Consider the following 19,072-nt stretch of genomic DNA (forward strand, 5'->3'; position numbering starts at 1 on the left):
ATATAAAAGAATCACTGAACTATTGAAGTCAGTGGAAAAGATAAACAATAACACAAAAGTCACTGAACTATTAATTTCAGTGTAAAAGATATCAGGAACAAACATATGTAGTTGGATATGGTACTTGTATACTTGTACATGTGTCCCAGGTGATAAACTGCTGGTTTAACATGTCCATTGATACATATGTATCTATAACTTTTTACTTACAAGTGCCAGTTGTTTGATCAGAAAGTCTCTGATCTTTTCTGAGAGCTAGGTGGCAAGTGCCACGCAGTGACATTGAGAAATGCGCAAGAGTGATAGTATGGTTAATAAAGGTTTGGCAGTTTGTGGTTAATGTCAAAAGTTAAAGGGCAAAGGTTAAATTGCTTGTCAGTTAGTTCACAGATTAGATTTCATTATTGGTTTATATTATCTTCATCAGTGATTCACAAACACACGAGGATGTAGAGATTCAAGGGGTTTTGGGGAGGAAGAATATTTCCCACTATAGGACAAATTGAAGACATCTTTCCCCTCCTAAAACAACAATTAATCCTGCTGACAGTTCACACAAGTTTAAATTTGGGAGGTCATTGATGCATTATCTTAGAGGAAAAAGAGATAAGATCGACCTTTACACCTGTTGAATCAACACAAAGTGTAATTAGACGAAGTGGCAAAAGCAAACTCAATTGCAAAACAGAAAGAAAAAAGCCCCCTCATTTCCATAGGAAATCAAAGATAAGCTTTGGAATGTTGATGAAGAATTTCATGCAGAAACTATTATTTCAAAAATAAAATATTCTTTCCCATAATGCATCACAATCAGGAGCAATAATAGTAATGACATGCAATTTACAATTCACATAGATTTTCTTCTTTCTGTTTTTCAAATGAAACAGAACCCTAAATTTATAGCTACTCAAGCTTTAGAAACAAGAGTTGCTGCAACATACATTTATTCATTTCACATGCTGGTTCATCTCCTACCAATTTTCAAATGTAATTTCTTTTTTCTTTTTCTTTTTTTTTTGTTTAAATGTCTCATTTTTATTCCTGCTTACGTGTCAAACAGTTAAAAGATGTACACATTGCTATATGAGATTCAGTTTGCACTGGAACTTTTGTACTGCAGAAAACTGCACTGGTATACAATATCACCATATCATTTTTTATCATACCAATCAGAATCTGAAAGCAATTTAATAGATAATTTCAGTAATATTATAGCAAGTAGAGACATTCAGATTAAAAGATAGTCTTCATGATTGAATGAGTGCAAACACTATATCATTGATTCAGAAATATATGTGTATAACCAATATATGTATTTACTGTTGCATAGTTCTGTACAGATAGAATGTACACTACTTTTCCTGGATATAAAGGAAAGCCAGAGTGATATCTTACAATTTATTACATATTGATACCAATTTCAGAGAGAGAATTTTCTTATCATACTTGGTGAAACTTTACAAAAACATATTTTCTTGTTGTAAAACATGAATGTCATTCCCCCCACAGTTTTAGGTCATATTTGATTTTTTTTTAGATAATTTAAAAAAAAAAAAAGAAATCCTGGTGAAATGCCAAAATTAATTTATTATGCTATACTTCACAAATGCAACTTTTTCATATCAGGGTTATGGCAATACTTTTCTCAGAATTTTGAGGAAAAAAATAAACATGCCAGAGAGAATTTGAAATATTTAATGAAGTTTGAAAAATGGAGTACCACCCGAAATGCAATACTGTTCAATCATTGACGTATCTCAGAATTTGGGAAAAAATTAAGCATTGCAGATAGAATTTGAAATATTCAAACAAGTTTAAGATATGGAGTACCATCCAAAATGTACTCATTCTTCTAGTAATGTGAATATTCTGTGAGTCATGACGGGAGTGCACAAAGCACAGACCCAACAAGAAAAAAGCGTGAGGGATGATCCCACGTTGTACCTGATTGAAGAGGTCCATGGCCTGTGGCTTTGAGGCAGGGGCCCGCTTGGCAGGGGGCTTTTCATCGGGGTCTTCACCGAGAACATCCGCAGCGTCTTCCATTAAATCTTTCTGGAATTTTTGGAATCGCGTTTTGTTTTTCCATTTGTTTGCGTGTTTGTCGTAGGATTTTGTCAGAAAGGTTGCATCAGAATCAGCCACGTGATTTGGCATTTGCAGCCACCATAACGAAAATGTTAATCACATTTAGCATATATCCACACAAACACACAAAATCACAAAAAGAAGGGATGTTAATACATATATCCACAGATTAAATGCATAAAATTCATTCACAGTAAAAGCATTTTAGGGGTGTGTTGTTTTTTTTTTAAAGCAAGCAAATTGTGTGTAAATCAAACAAAAATTATCATTAAAATTCAACCACCATTGCACATGCACAACACAGCAAAGACAAACAATTTTTCCCCATTTTCATGATGGAAAACCCAAGAAGAATGATGGTGAAAAGGACGGGTGAAGGTCCATGTCCACATGGGCAGCAATTCAAGCAAAATTCAATGGAAATGGGAGAGCATTTCATTAATATCAGTGGGAAATGTCATAGGGCACGATTAAGACACAAAAATTTGCAACACAATACAGAAACCATTAGTAGCAAAGAATGCATGAATGATGATTGAACCATTGGCAGCAACCGTGCAAACTTACTGTCGTATACCACTTATAAAATTCAAGCTCTAGCATCAAGTTGCATTAAAACAAACTTCTGCACATTTCACAAGTAAACATCTAAAAATATCTCTAACAGTTCTCTCCAATGAACCCTTCATCCACAAAAAAAAAACTGGGGAAAAATTTGCTGCAAAAATCATCATGAAATCAGCAAATTGGCAACTCTCAAATTTCACCAAATATCTTAATTTGTATCAGAGAAAGATAAAAACTATCTGGTTAAACTAAATGAAACTGCATAAAATTGGACAAAAAATTAGGTTTAGGTTTGCCAATGTGAGAGAAAAAAACAGAAACTTTATTCTTCAAAAATGTGTACGCAATCTTGAAATCAGTAACTAATTCAGTAAATGAAGCTTTTGCCAATTTGAGAGACAAAACTGGAAAGTTTATTCGTTGAAAATGTGTAGGCATTCTTGTAATCAGTAATAAATTTAGCAATTTATCAAAGAAGCCTTTGAAAATTCTTAAACTGAAATGAACAAGTGTGAGTGAACACTATAAAGGGCTCAACTGAAAGCAAATGTTGCTGTACTTTATGACAAACTAATCATGACCAATGAAACCTACAATAAAGAGATGGGGTAAATGCCTAACGGAGAACATTCTCTACTAACAAGCATGAAGGAAGTGTTATGGTAACAACTGTGATGAAAATCAAGCAAGCCATGGTTGATGCAATGAAAGAGCAAGTTGCAAATTGAGCAACTAAGACACATTATCATAATGATGTCATTTGAATAGGCTCTACAACGTAGAGGTCAGAGGTCATACCAGCTCGGACAGCAGCCACCGATTGCGCTCCCTGTCCAGCTTGGTTTTCCCCGCGTTGGCTCCGCCTCCCGTTCCCTTGGTCAGCTTGGAGTATTGCCTGGACATCAAAATGTGGACAGAACAGCAAAATGTTGATGGAAATCATGTCTGTGAGTATGCATATATACCTAAAGAGATAGGCCTACACAAATTTCTAATGCACAGTACTCGCACACATATTCTACTATGCAAGAGCTCCAGATGTTCTTGTGTATACTATGGCATCATGTACTGAGGGGTATCCTCATCAGTTCTGGCACTACTCTGTAAGAGGGTCCTGGGTATCTACAGTAACTTCCCCTGGACATTATGGGCTAAATCATCTCCAAAAAAAATAAAAGTATTTGGCAGGATCTAAACTCCTCCCACAGAAGCTCCCACTGACATTAATATGAATGAATATAAAGAGATATATGATAAATAGATAATATAATATAAAGAACCATATAGATAGAAAAGTGGAATATTGAACGAGCATACGACAGAAATTTGTGACAGAACTAGTTGAAAGAAACATATGAAACTCTATTCAACCACTGTGATGAATTAGAGTAGATCCATCCATGCAATCTTGGATAGCAAAAATACTGGAAACAAACAAACAAATAAATAAATAAACAAACAAGCAAACAGAAACACAAAAACGAGAAAAATACATTCAAATATCAGGCATTAGACTGTTGCTTTGTTGTTGTCATTGTTGTTATGTTTAAGAGGCGCGTCATTCACATTTGAATATTTGTTGCTAGGCACAGAGTAGTAGTCTTGAATCAGACCCATATACTTACAGGCAGTCTTCAATGAACCCCTTGAGGACCTTTCTCAGGACCTTCTCAGTGTTGGGTTTGTCCTTAGACAGCCTGTCAGAGACATCAGAAATACCCTCCTCCTGCACAGCAATAAGACAAAAACCAGATGTATTCTCTTTCTCTTTCTTATTGTGACAGGACTATTGAAAATGACGACAACGATAAGAGCAGTGTTACAGTAGTCACTAGAACTGGTAGTGGCATAATGGTGGTGGTGGTAGTAGTAGTAGTAGTAGTAGTAGTAGTAGTAGTAGTAGTAGTAGTAGTAGTAGTAGTAGAAGTAGTAGTAGTAGTAGTAGTAGCAGTAGTAGCAGCAGCAGCAGCAGCAGTAGTAGTAGTAGTAGTAGTAGCAGCAGCAGTAGTAGTAGTAGTAACAGTAGTAGTAGCAGTAGTACGGTGGTAGTCATTGTTCATGTTGTCGTTGCTGTTGTTGCTGCAGTAGCAGTAGTAGCATAAGTAATATTTCTACTACAGCTAATAACATTAACAATTATCATCACCCTCATCATCATTACTATCATTGCAATAATGAGATTATACACATATCTTTTTTTTTCTTTTCTTTCTTTTTTGCTTGGCTTGTAGTGACCACTATCAATACCAATCAATTGCTCAAGAAAGGAGCATGCTGCATACATCTTTTTTCTTAAAACTCTTTACAATTTGCTTTTTCATACCAAACATAAGATACTAAATAACATATGTTTAAAAATGTATTCAAGTATGCATTCTCTTTTCTAGATTCATGCAAAGATTGGGGCACCCTGTTTTGGATTTGGTGGTGGTTTTTTTTTTCTTGATAATATACTATAGTAAAAGTGATGTGAAATGGACCAACAGGAATGTCCAGGGTAGGCTGTTGGTGCATATGTCTGGAATTGGGTTATCCCATGGCATCTACTAAAAACGGACGACATAATTTTGCTAATAATTAAAATTCCGACCACAAACAGGATACCACAGGCATTGCTCAGACAAAGCAGACTGATGATACAAAATCATGCTTCGATGCACAGCTGGTCAAATGGAAAGTAGGTAAATTTGTTGATGAAAGCAAGATATTATTCAGAGGGGTGAAGGTTCAGGTGTGAGTTTCTTCAATTTGTCTCCCTCTACAAATGAAATTTGTTAAGACTGCAACCGCTGATCTGTAAATTCACAAACATGTCGGTAAAAAGGAACCAGTGGGACTCGAACCTGTCATCTATTACTTTCCCAGCAGCGACACTTCCACCAGGCTGTCCCTGGTTGCCGGCATTGACACGATGAACATGGAACAAATACCCAAGTTCCGAAATTCCGACATTGTTATGTTAAGTAGTCCAAGGCAGACAAGGCATATTAAATGAAAGGCAAATTAAATGACAAGGCATATGAAATGAAAGGTAATTTGTTGTTGTCTTCAGACTGTTTTCAAACTGGAAGAGGAAACACTAACCAATCGCTCGGCGATCTTGTAGAGAATGTTCATGTTGTAGAAGCGGCGCCGGTGGTCCTCAGTGGTGAACTTGAGGTAAATGATGGGCTTCTTGTCGTCGAACGGCATGTAGTAGTAATCCTTGTCCACCGACTTGGGCGCCATGGGCGGCGTCATGGAGACGCCCACCTCCGGTTCTGGCTCTGGCGCCTGGATGAGCTGCTCCTCCTCGTCGTCAGAGCCGTCGTACGTGGTGCGGGCCTGGTGGATGTTGCGGCCATCCATGTGGTTGCCGTGGTTACCTATCAGAGAGAGAACACGTGCGAGATGTGTGTGACTCATGCACAAGATATAAAAAGTTTCGACAGGAGGCATATTAAGCTGCAATTTTTCAGACAGATACATGGTTGAGATTGTTGGCTCACGTCATTGTTGCCAACACAGTCAAAGCAGCTAGTACTTGGGACTGTCACTTACATCAACATTTGCTTTTCAGACAAAACAACACCACTAACCAGTTCAAAGTGTTAGGTTTTTCCTCACTTTATCAATGTGTGACATTTACAGCTACCACATGTTTCTAAACCTTACATCATAATGAAGATTTGCTTCCCAAAGATATACAGCTCCAGGAAACAACCAACTTCTCTGTTGATGACTCAACAGTAACAAGACTGTAGCACCTTGAAGTTTGGAGTGCCCTCTTAACATCACTAAGTAAGAAGACTTACTGATGAACAACTATAATCACAACTAACTGATTATTCCTTTAATAGCGTTCAGTCACAACTTTTTTTAATCGTTCCAACTTTTTCACCAGTTTTTCAGCATTCACTTTGTCTAGCAGACCAGTTCATCTTACAATACATTTCACATGTAATGATGTTAGTAGTAATTCTCTACATCCATTTCTGAAGATGTCTTTTCTTTTAGAAAAATGTAGTTTTGATAACTTGAGTACCAGGGGTACTCACCTAGGGTAAATTCAAATGTGATGGGCTTGTCTCCGAGTTTCTTGTCAATCATGGATGCCTCGAACACGGTGGCGAAGAAGAAGAATTCGTCCTTCCTCCCTGGAGCAGCCTGAAAGTTGGAAACGGGAAAAATTGCATTTAATTACCAGCAACGTGGCAACAAGAACAATTTCAGCATCCTGCATCATTGACTGGACCACAGCATTCATCATCATCATCATTACAACAACCTTCTCCCTTTTTCTAGTTAGCATCATATCATGAACTGAATTGAATTGATTCAAATTGAAAAGGTATTTCATTGTGCAATATCTATTGTAGCTCGCAGGCTGAATTGCAGACATTGTGTACAAAAGATCGTGAATACAATAAAAAATAAGCACAAGATAGCAAAAAAATAAATAAATAAATAGAATAACAAAAAAATATCAAACATATTCATCTTAAATATTGCAAAATGAACTCCATAGTTCTGCTTTTAAGCACCATTACCTTATTTTCACTATACATGTACCTAGCAAAAATGATCTCTCCCGAATTATGTGATTTCCCTCAAACAAAATAATTCACTGATGATTTAGATCAACCAGAATATTTAAAGTAGAAAATATTTTTTCATATACATTTATCAGAGCTGTACAGTTTATTTTTCACGTCTTACAAATTATCACCTATTGTCAATGGTCAGTCAAAGTGGATGTCTTTCACAACATACACTATCTATCAAACTAACTACAGGATCAAAGCAGCAGATGTAGTTCAAAACAATGACAACACTGTTTACATCGGTATTTAATAATAATCCAATATGCGATGGCTGTACATAAGTTACTACCCCAACCACCCATCCTAGCTAGCTTTGTTATACCTCTGAGATGGGCAGGCAGGGCTCTGTGTCCACTCTCACACCGCCGGACTCCAGGGTGCTGTCCTGCACGTCCGTCTTGATGGCAATCAGCAGCCGGCCGCGGAACATGCACCCCTCGCCGATGCCCTCGTTCAGCTTACGGTTGGCGTCCACCGTGTTGAACTCGCGGGTCGACCCGTAGAGGTTGATCCAGCTGGGCCCGAAAGTTGGCAAGAAACCTGGATGGAAGAGCGAAATGAATGACTTGTGATGATAAATGATCTCAATATCAAGGGCTCTTGATAGTTTTGTTCAGTCAACAATATGCAGACTACTTCTACTTCTACTGTAAACAGGAATAAAAATTTAATCAAAACGATTATGATTATGCAATGTAATATCAATGATAAACACTATCATGCCACCATTATCATAAAAATTATAATAAACAATATGAAAACAATCATTAACTGATATCAAGATAATCACAGTTTTGTCCCAAAGAATGGGATACAGTGTATTTATCACTTCTTCTTCCGAGGAACCTGGTAATACAAAGTCCTGAAATTCATACAGTCTCAACTTTAAACAAAGAGATTCTAATATATTATCCAAGTGTTGCCACTGCCTGGTCAAAGTCCCACATGGATATGTTAGTGCACCATGCATTAAGTTTATGTTTAACATTTTCTGTTGTTTTGTTATTTCTTAACAACACAAGCTCCATTCAAGTCAACATTTTGCAGTACACTGTTTTCATAACGAAAGACAATACAGCAACTAGAAGCACAGAAAGTACACCTTTACCCATCACATTGAGAAAAAATACAACAACTACAGAGGCACAAAAAGTACCCCCTCACCCTCGTTTTTCTCGCTGGAGATCTTGGCGAGGTCGATGAAGTGGGTGCCGATGGTGTCATCGACCACGCTGTCCTTGTCCTTCAGCATGACCTTGAGCCGACGGCACAGTGGTGGAAACATCTCGCTGAAGACGATCTGCTCGTTCCAGTTTGGCTCGTAGCGGTGCCGCTTCACAGATGTCTTGCCCTGTGAGTGCAGCCAAAACAGCATTAGTTTTTACCATGGATTTGAAAATCAATTACCAACATCTTGCCACCACGGTAAAACCAATACCGGTATGGAATACCAAACCCGCAGATCACAAATTTGCCAGAGAGGTACCACATACACCAATAACATCAGTCCTCAAAAAACTGCATGTGTCATGTTGTACCGGGTGCCCATGTATCATATATGTGCAATAAAATGGAAACTGTGTTCGTGTGCATGATAGAATTTGTGCCAAGAGCAAAGGCTGGTGATATTATGGTAAGGGGATGGATGCCTATAATAGCATAATTGCACTTCATAATGTGCATTGCCAGATGAACATTATTCTTGGCAGCTATAGTAGACATTGTCTTCATCTTGTTATCTCTGTTTTGATTGAATGGTTGCTGTGCTAGGTACCTGTATTATCATTGGATTTGAAGTTTATCTGAATGGAGTGTAACCAGATATGCCACATAACTACTCCATAACATAATGTAGGCCTACAGTTAATCTTGTCATTTGCTTCAATGACTGGACAATTGCACAGCTAGTACATCACTTTGAAGCCTATAGAGAAGGGAAGATACATGTGTATACTTGCCTTCTGACCAGCGAAGAAGACTTCGACGTAAGGGTCAACGAGGTCATTCATCTCCCCCGTGATCGCCTTCTTGACGTTGGCCAGCAGGCCGGAGTTCATGATGGGCAGCCCCTCCGCCCGGTAGATGCGAATGCTGAATGTCGCCCTCTGTCGGATCGTGGGCACGCCCTCGGGTAGGAGGTAGTTCCTAAGAATACATGATCACGTCACAAAATCAATCGGTCGAAGCAAGGGATGTAAAATCCTTACAAATTTACTGTCCCCTCAAGGATGTTTTCCCCGCAGTAACTAGATTTTACCTGGCACAGCATTACTATAAGCTTTCCATAGAGATCAAGTGTAACATACATCATTGAACAATGAGACACAACATACTGATATAATTGATCTCATACAGTGGACTCCTGTTATAACGAAGTCCTCTGGACCGGCAGTTTTCTTTTGTTATATTACAATTTTGTTACAACATGGCAAATGAACAATAAAAGACATAGAGCGGATCATGTTGTGGCCTGAATTTTTACTTCGTGGTAACCAAGAATTTTGTTATAAATGTGTTCATTATAACAGGAGTGCAATGTATCTGTTGGTTTCTGTTAGACATGTTGGGATCTGTTGGCTGCAATTTGTTCAGATGGAATTCTACTGGCCTTTTTTTTTTGGGGGGGGGGGGTTCTATTTATCTCTACATCACACCAAAAGAAACCAATAGACACAACTAAAAAACCAACAGAAATATTGAACAGAATGTCGGTTTTCCATGGGATTCTGACCTTGGTTACAAGCTCATACTAGAGAAAGAAGAGGAGGAGGAATTCTGCCTACCCCTCTATGCTGTCATAGTCATCCTCTATGTCATCCTTGTTTTTTTATGTTTTTTTATGTTTTGTTTTTTTGAGGGGGGGTTCTGATTTCAACATCATACCGACAGAAACCAATACACACAACTAAAAAACCAACAGAAATGTTGAAGAGAACGTTGGTTTTCTATCGGTTCTATTGGTTACAAGTTCATACTAAAGAGAGAAGAGGAGGATGTATTCTGCCTACCCCTCTATGCTGTCCCCGTCATCCTTGGTCTTCTTCGGAGGCTTGACGGTGTCTCCTTTGCCCATGATGAGGATGTCGCACTTGACGTAGCCTTTGGGTCCGCTGTTGATGTCATTCATGTCCGTCAGGATGATCCACTTATTGTAGAAGGAATGGTCTGCAAAGACAAAACGGATGCTATGTTAAAGACATTCAAATAGATGTATGAATTTTGTTACTGTTGCACCGATCTTCCTCCCTCCTTTTCTACATTTAACCTGTTTCTCCCCTACCCCACCCCCCATCAAAGACAAAATGGATGCTATATCAAAATCATTCAAATGGATGTATGAATTTTGATACTGTTGCACCCATCTCCCTCCCTCCTTTTCTACATTTTATCTTTATTAATGATTTCTTGCATCAAATTGTTTCTATTGCATCCAAGTACGAATGCCCATGATCTTTGCCACAGCCATTACTGAAAACACTGAATTATTGGTGTATATTAACAGTGATGAAGGGCAATTTGTCAATCAGTAGTAAAAAAAAAAAAGAGAAAGTAGTAGAACACAATACCTGGAGCTTGATATAACGTTCCGATGTCAAACTTGAATGCCCCGATGGTGGTGCCGGATCGTATCACATTTCTCGAGTGCACAGCCTGACGGAATGAAAGAGAGTTCCATGAAGGTTTAGGCATTATTTACCATTTGCAGATGAAACAAAAACCCAGCTGTAGTGCTTCAAAATAGTTCTAAAATGTGAGTTAGGAAACAGACACAACCAGTGTAAAAAGCTAATCATTATAATCAATGTTAAGTATTGTAAAATATATACAATGTGAACAATAGTTATGATAAAATTGTCTCAGGACTACCCCATCTACAGTTATGGTTAAGTGAGAAAAATTGTGATATCTTCTTATATTTTAGGCTTTGTTGCAAAATTTTTATATAGGATGTTTTGTGATACAACTGACTTAATGTACACATAAGCATGACATGTGATACCCTATAAATTTTTAAAATCACTACTCCCAATGGTAAAAAGTACCTTGAACCCTAACTTACCTGGGCTATTTAGCAAGCTTGAATTCCTGGGGGGGGGGGGGGGGGGGGGGCATTATGGCCCCCCCTTCAGATCTCAACCATTGATCGCGCGATCGCCACAAAATTTTGCATGAACATAAAGCCGGATGTAATCTACAAGACTATTAAGTTAAATGTTCAAAAAATTTGCATTTTCTATTTTAAATTAATTAATTATGCAAATATATGCAAAAAAACCTCATTTTCGTCTGTAATTGGCTTATAAAAGCTTATGGAATGCTGATTTTTGGTGTAAATATTCCTAGTGACATTCCGAGCATTTGTGTATAAAAAAAAATTCAGTATCAAAATTAATTTCTTATGTTTTTTATTGTTTTATCATTTTTTATGTATTTCTTTGTTTTTTCGAACTTTTGTTTTTGTTGTTTTTTTCAGCAGAATTTGTCATACACATCTTAAGAAGCATAATTATACTAAAATAAATTTATTTCAGCCATTAAAATTAAAAATATGAATCTTTACATGAATTACTGTAAAACGAGAAATGTTCGCGTGCATTTTAATTTCGTGAATTTCGCGAGCGCCAAGATTCGCGAAATTTCTTTTCCACACTATATGCATTGAACGCAAGAGGCAATTCGCGAAAATTTCTTGCCACGAAAAAGGCCATCGGCTCCAATTCGCGAAAATTTCGTGCCGCGAATATATCATGTTTTACAGTAATTGAAAAAACACAATTTGTATTGACTTTGTACACAAAATCACGTTTTTGAGCAATTTTGGGGTTGACGAAAATTTGTGGAAGGGACATGGCTTCGGAACAGTATGCCCGGGTGCAACAAATTTGGTCTCAAAAGTTGCGCGAGACTTGAAAGTAAAAAGTCAGTGAGCGGCGCGGTCCAAAAATTTTGCGCGGCGGAAAGGTCGCGGAATTCGTTGAGGAGGGGCCATTATGGCCCCCCCCCCCCCCCCCAGGTAAGTTAGGGTTAAACATTTGACATTTGACATTTGACATTTCAAATTTGGCATAAATATATCTAGTAGCACGAGAAATCAATGAGTCATCCCTGTTATTCTACTCAGATTGTTAATACATTTCTCATTTTATGAACTGAGATTAAACAATAATCTGCCACTCATTGTCAGCAGTGAGTTTGAATTTTAAAATCTTGAGAGAAATTCATGTATGGCAGAAGATGGTCAATCTCGATTTTTATCTCGAATTTGATGTCATTTCGAACCCTACATCTATTTGTTTCCAAACATAGAGAATATGGAAAAAAAAAGTAGGTGTACATACTTTCCAAATGTATGTGTGTGTGCAAATGTGTGTGAATGAGTGTGGTCATTGCTCCTATTTTACAGCATGAATGCTCCAAACTCTTGACTGTTCTGATTTTATACAAGTACATGCATTTTTGCACAGTGAAACAAGGAAAAGTAGAAATTACGCGGTGCGTAATATATGTCCCCGCCGGAAGTAGCATTTTGTAACAAAATGTGCAATATAGGTAAAAAATCAAGGTCAAAGGTCAAAGAAGTCAAAGGTCAAAATTCTGTGTAGAAGTGTTGAAGCCCTCACCTAGTGCCATCACATAAAGCAAACGGAATCGAAATCGGGTTAGAAATGGCGAAGGAGGAGCATTTTGTAGCAAAATGTACAATATAGGTTAAAAAATCAAGGTCAAATGTCAAAGAAGTCAAAGGTCAAAATTCTGTGTAGAAGTTTTGAAGCCCTCACCTAGTGCCATCACATAAAGCAAACGGAATCGAAATCGGGTTAGAAATGGAGAAGGAGTAGCATTTTGTAGCAAAATGTACAATACAGGTCAAAAATCAAGGTCAAAGGTCAAAGAAGTCAAAAGTCAAAATTCTGTGTAGAAGTTTTGAAGCCCTCACCGAGTGCCATCACATAAAGCAAACGGAATCGAAATCGGGTTAAAAATGGCGAAGGAGTAGCATTTTGTAGCAAAATGTACAATATAGGTAAAAAAATCAAGGTCAAAGGTGAAAGAAGTCAAAGGTCAAAATTCTGTGTAGAAGTTTTGAAGCCCTCACCTAGTGCCATCACATAAAGCAAACGGAATCGAAATCGGGTTAGAAATGGAGGAGTAGCATTTTGTAGCAAAATGTACAATACAGGTCAAAAATCAAGGTCAAAGGTCAAAGAAGTCAAAAGTCAAAATTCTGTGTAGAAGTTTTGAAGCCCTCACCGAGTGCCATCACATAAAGCAAACGGAATCGAAATCGGGTTAAAAATGGCGAAGGAGTAGCATTTTGTAGCAAAATGTACAATATAGGTAAAAAAATCAAGGTCAAAGGTCAAAGAAGTCAAAGGTCAAAATTCTGTGTAGAAGTTTTGAAGCCCTCACCTAGTGCCATCACATAAAGCAAACGGAATCGAAATCGGGTTAGAAATGGAGGAGTAGCATTTTGTAGCAAAATGTACAATACAGGTCAAAAATCAAGGTCAAAGGTCAAAGAAGTCAAAAGTCAAAATTCTGTGTAGAAGTTTTGAAGCCCTCACCGAGTGCCATCACATAAAGCAAACGGAATCGAAATCGGGTTAAAAATGGCGAAGGAGTAGCATTTTGTAGCAAAATGTACAATATAGGTCAAAGGTCAAGGTCAAAGGTCACGACTGAAATTCTGTGTAGAAGTTTCAAAGCTCCCATGTAGTGCTATCATTTAAAGCAAACAGAATCAAAATTGGCTCATAAATGACAGAGAAGTAGCAAATTGAAGATTTTGATCACACACGGACGCACACACGGACGCACACACGGACGGACGGACGGACACACGGACACACACACGTACAGAGCCCGTTTCATAGTCCCCTGCTCGAACTCGTTCGGCGGGGACAATAAATGCATTTCTCTGTAATTCTCACCGAAATCTGGAGAATTTTGTCAAACATGATTCCTGGAGGCTCGTGGAAGTCAAAAACAAAGAGCTGTGGAGGAAAAAAGAAAAAGCGAGTGTCATTAGCAATGAGAAATGTGTGACTATTCTCTTTTAAATGACGGTAAAAGTACATTGTGCAATGGAAAGACCTGTCTAGATAGCTTAGTAACATTTCTATGAGGCCTATGACCAATTGCATGAACATCTGACCAATGTTATTTGCATTTTACAGACAGCACTGCAATGGCAAATTGCAGGTCTATTACAATTTAATGGCAAAAAATAACACAAAAATTTCAACTTTTACATTAGGTATCTGCATTAGAAATGACAGCATTATAATCAAATTCTGCAGATATTTATTAGCAAGCAAGCCTCAATCCTTCTGGCCATAATTCTCTGGTTCCTACTTCCTTCTCATGACAAAACAAAAGACAGGATTTCTTTTGACAAACACAAGCGAGGCATGTCAATGGCATTGCTTGATAAGGTTGACAAGATTCATCATTGTTTGTTTGTTTGTTTTTTTCACACAAGAACGTGGCTTGAGAATGATTGCTTTATGTAACTGACCTCATTGTAGAAGGGGCAATTCGTGGACTTCTTCTCGCTGGTGTACTTCTTCTTGCTGCCGACCTCCACGCAGATGACGGGATCGATGTCGAGCCCAGCCAGCTGCCTAGCCTCGTGGACCGTGACGGAGACCTGCGGCAGGTTTTAAAGGGAAGACGGAAAAAGATTGATTGAACAAGCAAGAGCAGAAGACGCCAAGGAAAACACAATCATAGAGATGCGAAAGAAGCATGACCAGATGGTAGAGGAAAGGGGGAAAAAATATAGAGGACAGAAGACACACCAGTGGGGAAAAGAAAACAGTAAGGTGGAGAAAGAAAGAACAATATGACGGAAAGATAAATTAGAGTCATAAGAGAGTTAAGATGGACAGGGGGAGGAGATAAACAAAGGAAAGAGAACAGATGAGCAGAGGAAAGAACAAAATATTGGGATGAAGGAGACAAGGAAGTGACAAAGAGACATAAAAGATGTAAGGGAGAGAACAGATGAATAAAAAAAGGAAACCAAAATGGGTAAAAGAGAGAAGATACAGAACAGAGAGAAAAGAAAAGTGACAGAGATAAAACAGAATTTTACGGAGGTGAGAGAACAGGCAAATGAAGGAGAAAGAACAGAGGTATGGAAGAGAGAAAAGATATTAGGAAGATAGAACACATAATGTTGGAGAACAGGAAAAAAATTATAGAACAAAAGATTTTTAATAATCGTCGTCGTCATAAAAAAGGAAAAAAGATGGTAACGTAGCAAAGACTACCAGCAAACATGGAATGTAAATCTCTGCTTTGTTTCATGATGATACCAAGAAATGACTGAAAAAAAAAAGAGTTAACATGATGATTGCACGTACGTAAAACTCCAATATCAATATTTGCACTACAGATTGGATCTGTACAAAATACAAACTGTGAGTGCCAATATTACACTGTTTGATTCAAGCTAATTCTGTTTCATCTTCATGGCTTTCAGCAAGTTTGAGTGACTTTCATTTGCAGTTTTGCTGCAATTGAAAGGAAAAAAGAATATACTGCACTTTGATATGACATGTCATTCAGAACCAAATAAAGCATTTTGATGTAAGTTTCCATTAAGACAGGTAGAATATGGCTTTGATGAAAAAAAAAAAATTTATACGTACAGTGCATCTACGTCTGATTTGATATTGTTTAATACAGTGTACCAATTAACCCTTTATGTGCCACATTTGTATGCCCAACTATGTCGACAGCATGCCAAGTTCGCATATTCTGCTCAAATGCACAAACCTGCCCAACCCAATCAATAAATCGCTAAAAGTGTTACATGCGATTCCATTCCTGTCACGTGCAGCTTGCATTTCATGTCATGATAGACTATCAAGCTGTGTTCCCCACTAGATTTGTGAGTAAATTCTATCAAGTTTCTGTCACTGTTTTCTGTGCAAAAATCATGGCTCTGTACTTGTACTAGCTACTGGTCATCTGAAAGAAAAACAATCACAGATTTGACATACAATTCACACCAAAGTAAAGCTTGGCATTTTCTCTACAACTTTGCTCATAACATGTCAAGGGTAACAAAAATCTATAAAAGTTACATTGATTTGAAAAACAGAATGTTTTCCCGAAGCATGACTACTTTGCTGCCTCAGAATAATGTGGCACACAGGGGGTTTACACCATGGCACATAGAGAGTTAAACCCTTTTGGCATCCATGAACTCTAGACTGGTTTAGTTGCTGAAGTCACATTTCTGTCCCTTGGTTTTATTCTACAATGTATGTCACAACTTCCCCATCTTGTGAGTTGGGCAAACACCTTATATGCGTAACAAACAATCCCCATGAAGGCCATGGAGTCAAAACAGGGATTATCAACATAGGATAATGTGATCCCCATTTATTCATCCACACTGTGGATTAGATTTAAGGCAATGTTCTGTGCTTATTGACAAGTCGTGCTGTAGATCAGCGGATGTGGTGATTGGCTTAAGAAGCAACATTGGTCACATGAAAGAGACAAAAGTCAAAAAGAGATACATTGTATTGGTAGCATCTATCATTCTTTGTTGTCAGATCCCCAAGTTCTCCTTCTCTCCCCCTCTTTCTATTTCATCTCTCTCTCTCTCTCTCTCTCTCTTTCTCCTTGTCTTTCACTCTCTTCATTTTCTTTGTTGATCTCATACCCCTTTCATACTGTGCATGACTGTAGCTCTCTTCCACAGCGAGGAAACTTTAGCTTGAATGGGCTGAAGTCATTTTATACTGCCATTCTCGATCACCCACCGTTACATGCAAGATCAGACCTATCGCCCACTTCATCCCCCCCCCCCCCCCACACACACACAATAATAAAGTGGTCCTTATAAAAGGTGGGTCCCACATTTTATTGAGACCACTTTGTTTTTCTTAGGGTTTTTTTTTTTTGTACTCAGCCATTTTAAACCCAATTTTCATCAAACAAACTTTGAATTGATCTCAGAATTGTATGCTCTTTAATATTTCATATAAGTGGTTTAAGTATCTCACAAAAAGTTGAAACCTGAATCCTCATCTCTACCAAAATTATATAATGTCTTTTAAACTCTAATCATTATAGCAGATATGTAAAATTCCTCATTTAACAGGCAAAATCATACATACAATATATGATTTATAGTGCCTGTTTGAACTACTAAGTGAATGGGGTACTTGAGACTCATTCTTCTTCTAACAATGATATCTCTGATGTCCAACCCATAGAAAATTCTAAGAGATATTATACAGTATATATAACACACTGTGCATAGTATATGCATTTAAGTTCATGAATACGTGAAGTATTTCTAAATTTGAGGCAGCACGGTGCAGTGTTAAAGCGTCTTTAAAGTGCTATCTGCTTTTCATTTTGTAATGTTTAAAGTTAGGGGACTGCAGCAAATCATACTTGATATCACCTCTCTTTCCTCCTGCAATGTTTTCTAACAAAACAGTTCATTTTGCTGCGCCAGAATTCTGGTAAATCAACCCAGTCAACCAATAACTGACGAAAGAAAAGAGAACAATTGGCTATGGTACATTGTATAGCTGCAGGACCTTCACACATCAATACCCACATTGAATGCTATGAAAGAGAGAGAAAAAATGGCATATTGTACTGGATATGATGAATACACTTGCAGCAAAACAGTGTACACCAGTATTATATTTAAAGCAAAACTGCTCAGCAAAACTGTCATGGCGTGACTGACATGCATGCTGGCCCTGTTGATAGTCAAGCATTTTAGATCTGTACATTCCTTATGAGTGAGTGGTACATTATTCAGCATGTTTAGCCACTGCAAGAGTTATTAGCAACTTTCTGAAGGCTTTTGCTGATCAAAATACTAACTCTAAATGAGCCAGATTAATGGCAATAGTGTGCTATAAAATCTAGACAACTGTGGGCTTTATAATGGACTTTTTAAGAGCTCCAACACTGCATTTTCCCTCCCTAGTAAAAATTACCATATGGTCTTATCGAAGTGGGACAGTAATTTTTTTGCAGGTGATTTATGACTGTGGCACCTGATCGCCTGTGAACCTGATTTGTGGGAAACAAAGTGCAATCACTCAGAGCAATGGACTGCTTACCAATGCATACTTTCAAGTCTAATGGGGCCTAACAATTAAATTTTTCACACACCATGCAAGTCTTCTTCTAATACAGAGCTGCACTTTCAACTATGAAATTTGTGTTAAACTCAACTTAAACCTGCCTAGAGGGGCACACTGTATCACAATTGGTAAAACATCATAGCCCATCAAGATTGATAAGATACATGTAGATAGAAATTTTTTGAATAGATGGCTAAATGAACTAGTTAACAAATAAGTGAATATTAAAATTACATCATAATCTACATTAGGGTGTAATCAATCAAAAATCAAAATATGATACAAATCCATGAAACTTTGAAAAAAGTTTTCAATAATTATCTGTGCTTACTATAAATGCAGTCCTACAATGAATGCTTCACTATAGTTATCAATACCATGGACCAGATGGAATATCTACCATGGAAATATACTCTAGGAGCAAATCAAACAGTAAACAAAGTAAAATTATGTATTCAATAAATTCTGTGATTTGCTTTATATATTTCTTGGTTTCCTCTTCACAGAAACCATAGCCAAGCTACATGTAATACGTTAATTGGTAACTATAAACTTTCATTCGAAAAAAAAAAAATAACAATAGAATAAATAAATAGATAAATAAATAAATAAACACACAAACAAATAAATAAATAGATAAAAGAATTTTTAAAAAAATGTCTCCCCCAGCTTGACAGTTGCCTAATAGCAGTAAAACTATCA

At 37.5% G+C, this 19,072-nt stretch overlaps 1 protein-coding gene across 1 annotated transcript in view; it reads right to left on the reverse strand.

The window, feature by feature from the left end:
* The window catches only part of LOC139739152 (otoferlin-like), a gene marked incomplete at its 5' end in the record, with an annotated part of 107,449 nt that overhangs the window by 80,333 nt on the left and 8,044 nt on the right, over positions 1-19,072 (reverse strand). Inside the window, 11 exons of the mRNA XM_071649767.1 lie at positions 3,454-3,550; positions 4,281-4,381; positions 5,740-6,020; positions 6,693-6,801; positions 7,561-7,778; positions 8,403-8,589; positions 9,197-9,383; positions 10,247-10,403; positions 10,805-10,889; positions 14,171-14,233; positions 14,758-14,889. Coding sequence (XP_071505868.1) covers positions 3,454-3,550; positions 4,281-4,381; positions 5,740-6,020; positions 6,693-6,801; positions 7,561-7,778; positions 8,403-8,589; positions 9,197-9,383; positions 10,247-10,403; positions 10,805-10,889; positions 14,171-14,233; positions 14,758-14,889 — 1,617 coding nt within the window. The remainder of the gene's footprint in view (positions 1-3,453; positions 3,551-4,280; positions 4,382-5,739; positions 6,021-6,692; positions 6,802-7,560; positions 7,779-8,402; positions 8,590-9,196; positions 9,384-10,246; positions 10,404-10,804; positions 10,890-14,170; positions 14,234-14,757; positions 14,890-19,072) is intronic.

Source organism: Diadema antillarum, unplaced genomic scaffold, assembly GCF_040938485.1.
Source record: "Diadema antillarum isolate AM-2024a unplaced genomic scaffold, OU_Dant_1.0 seq00000784_RagTag, whole genome shotgun sequence".
Lineage (NCBI taxonomy): Eukaryota > Metazoa > Echinodermata > Echinoidea > Diadematoida > Diadematidae > Diadema > Diadema antillarum.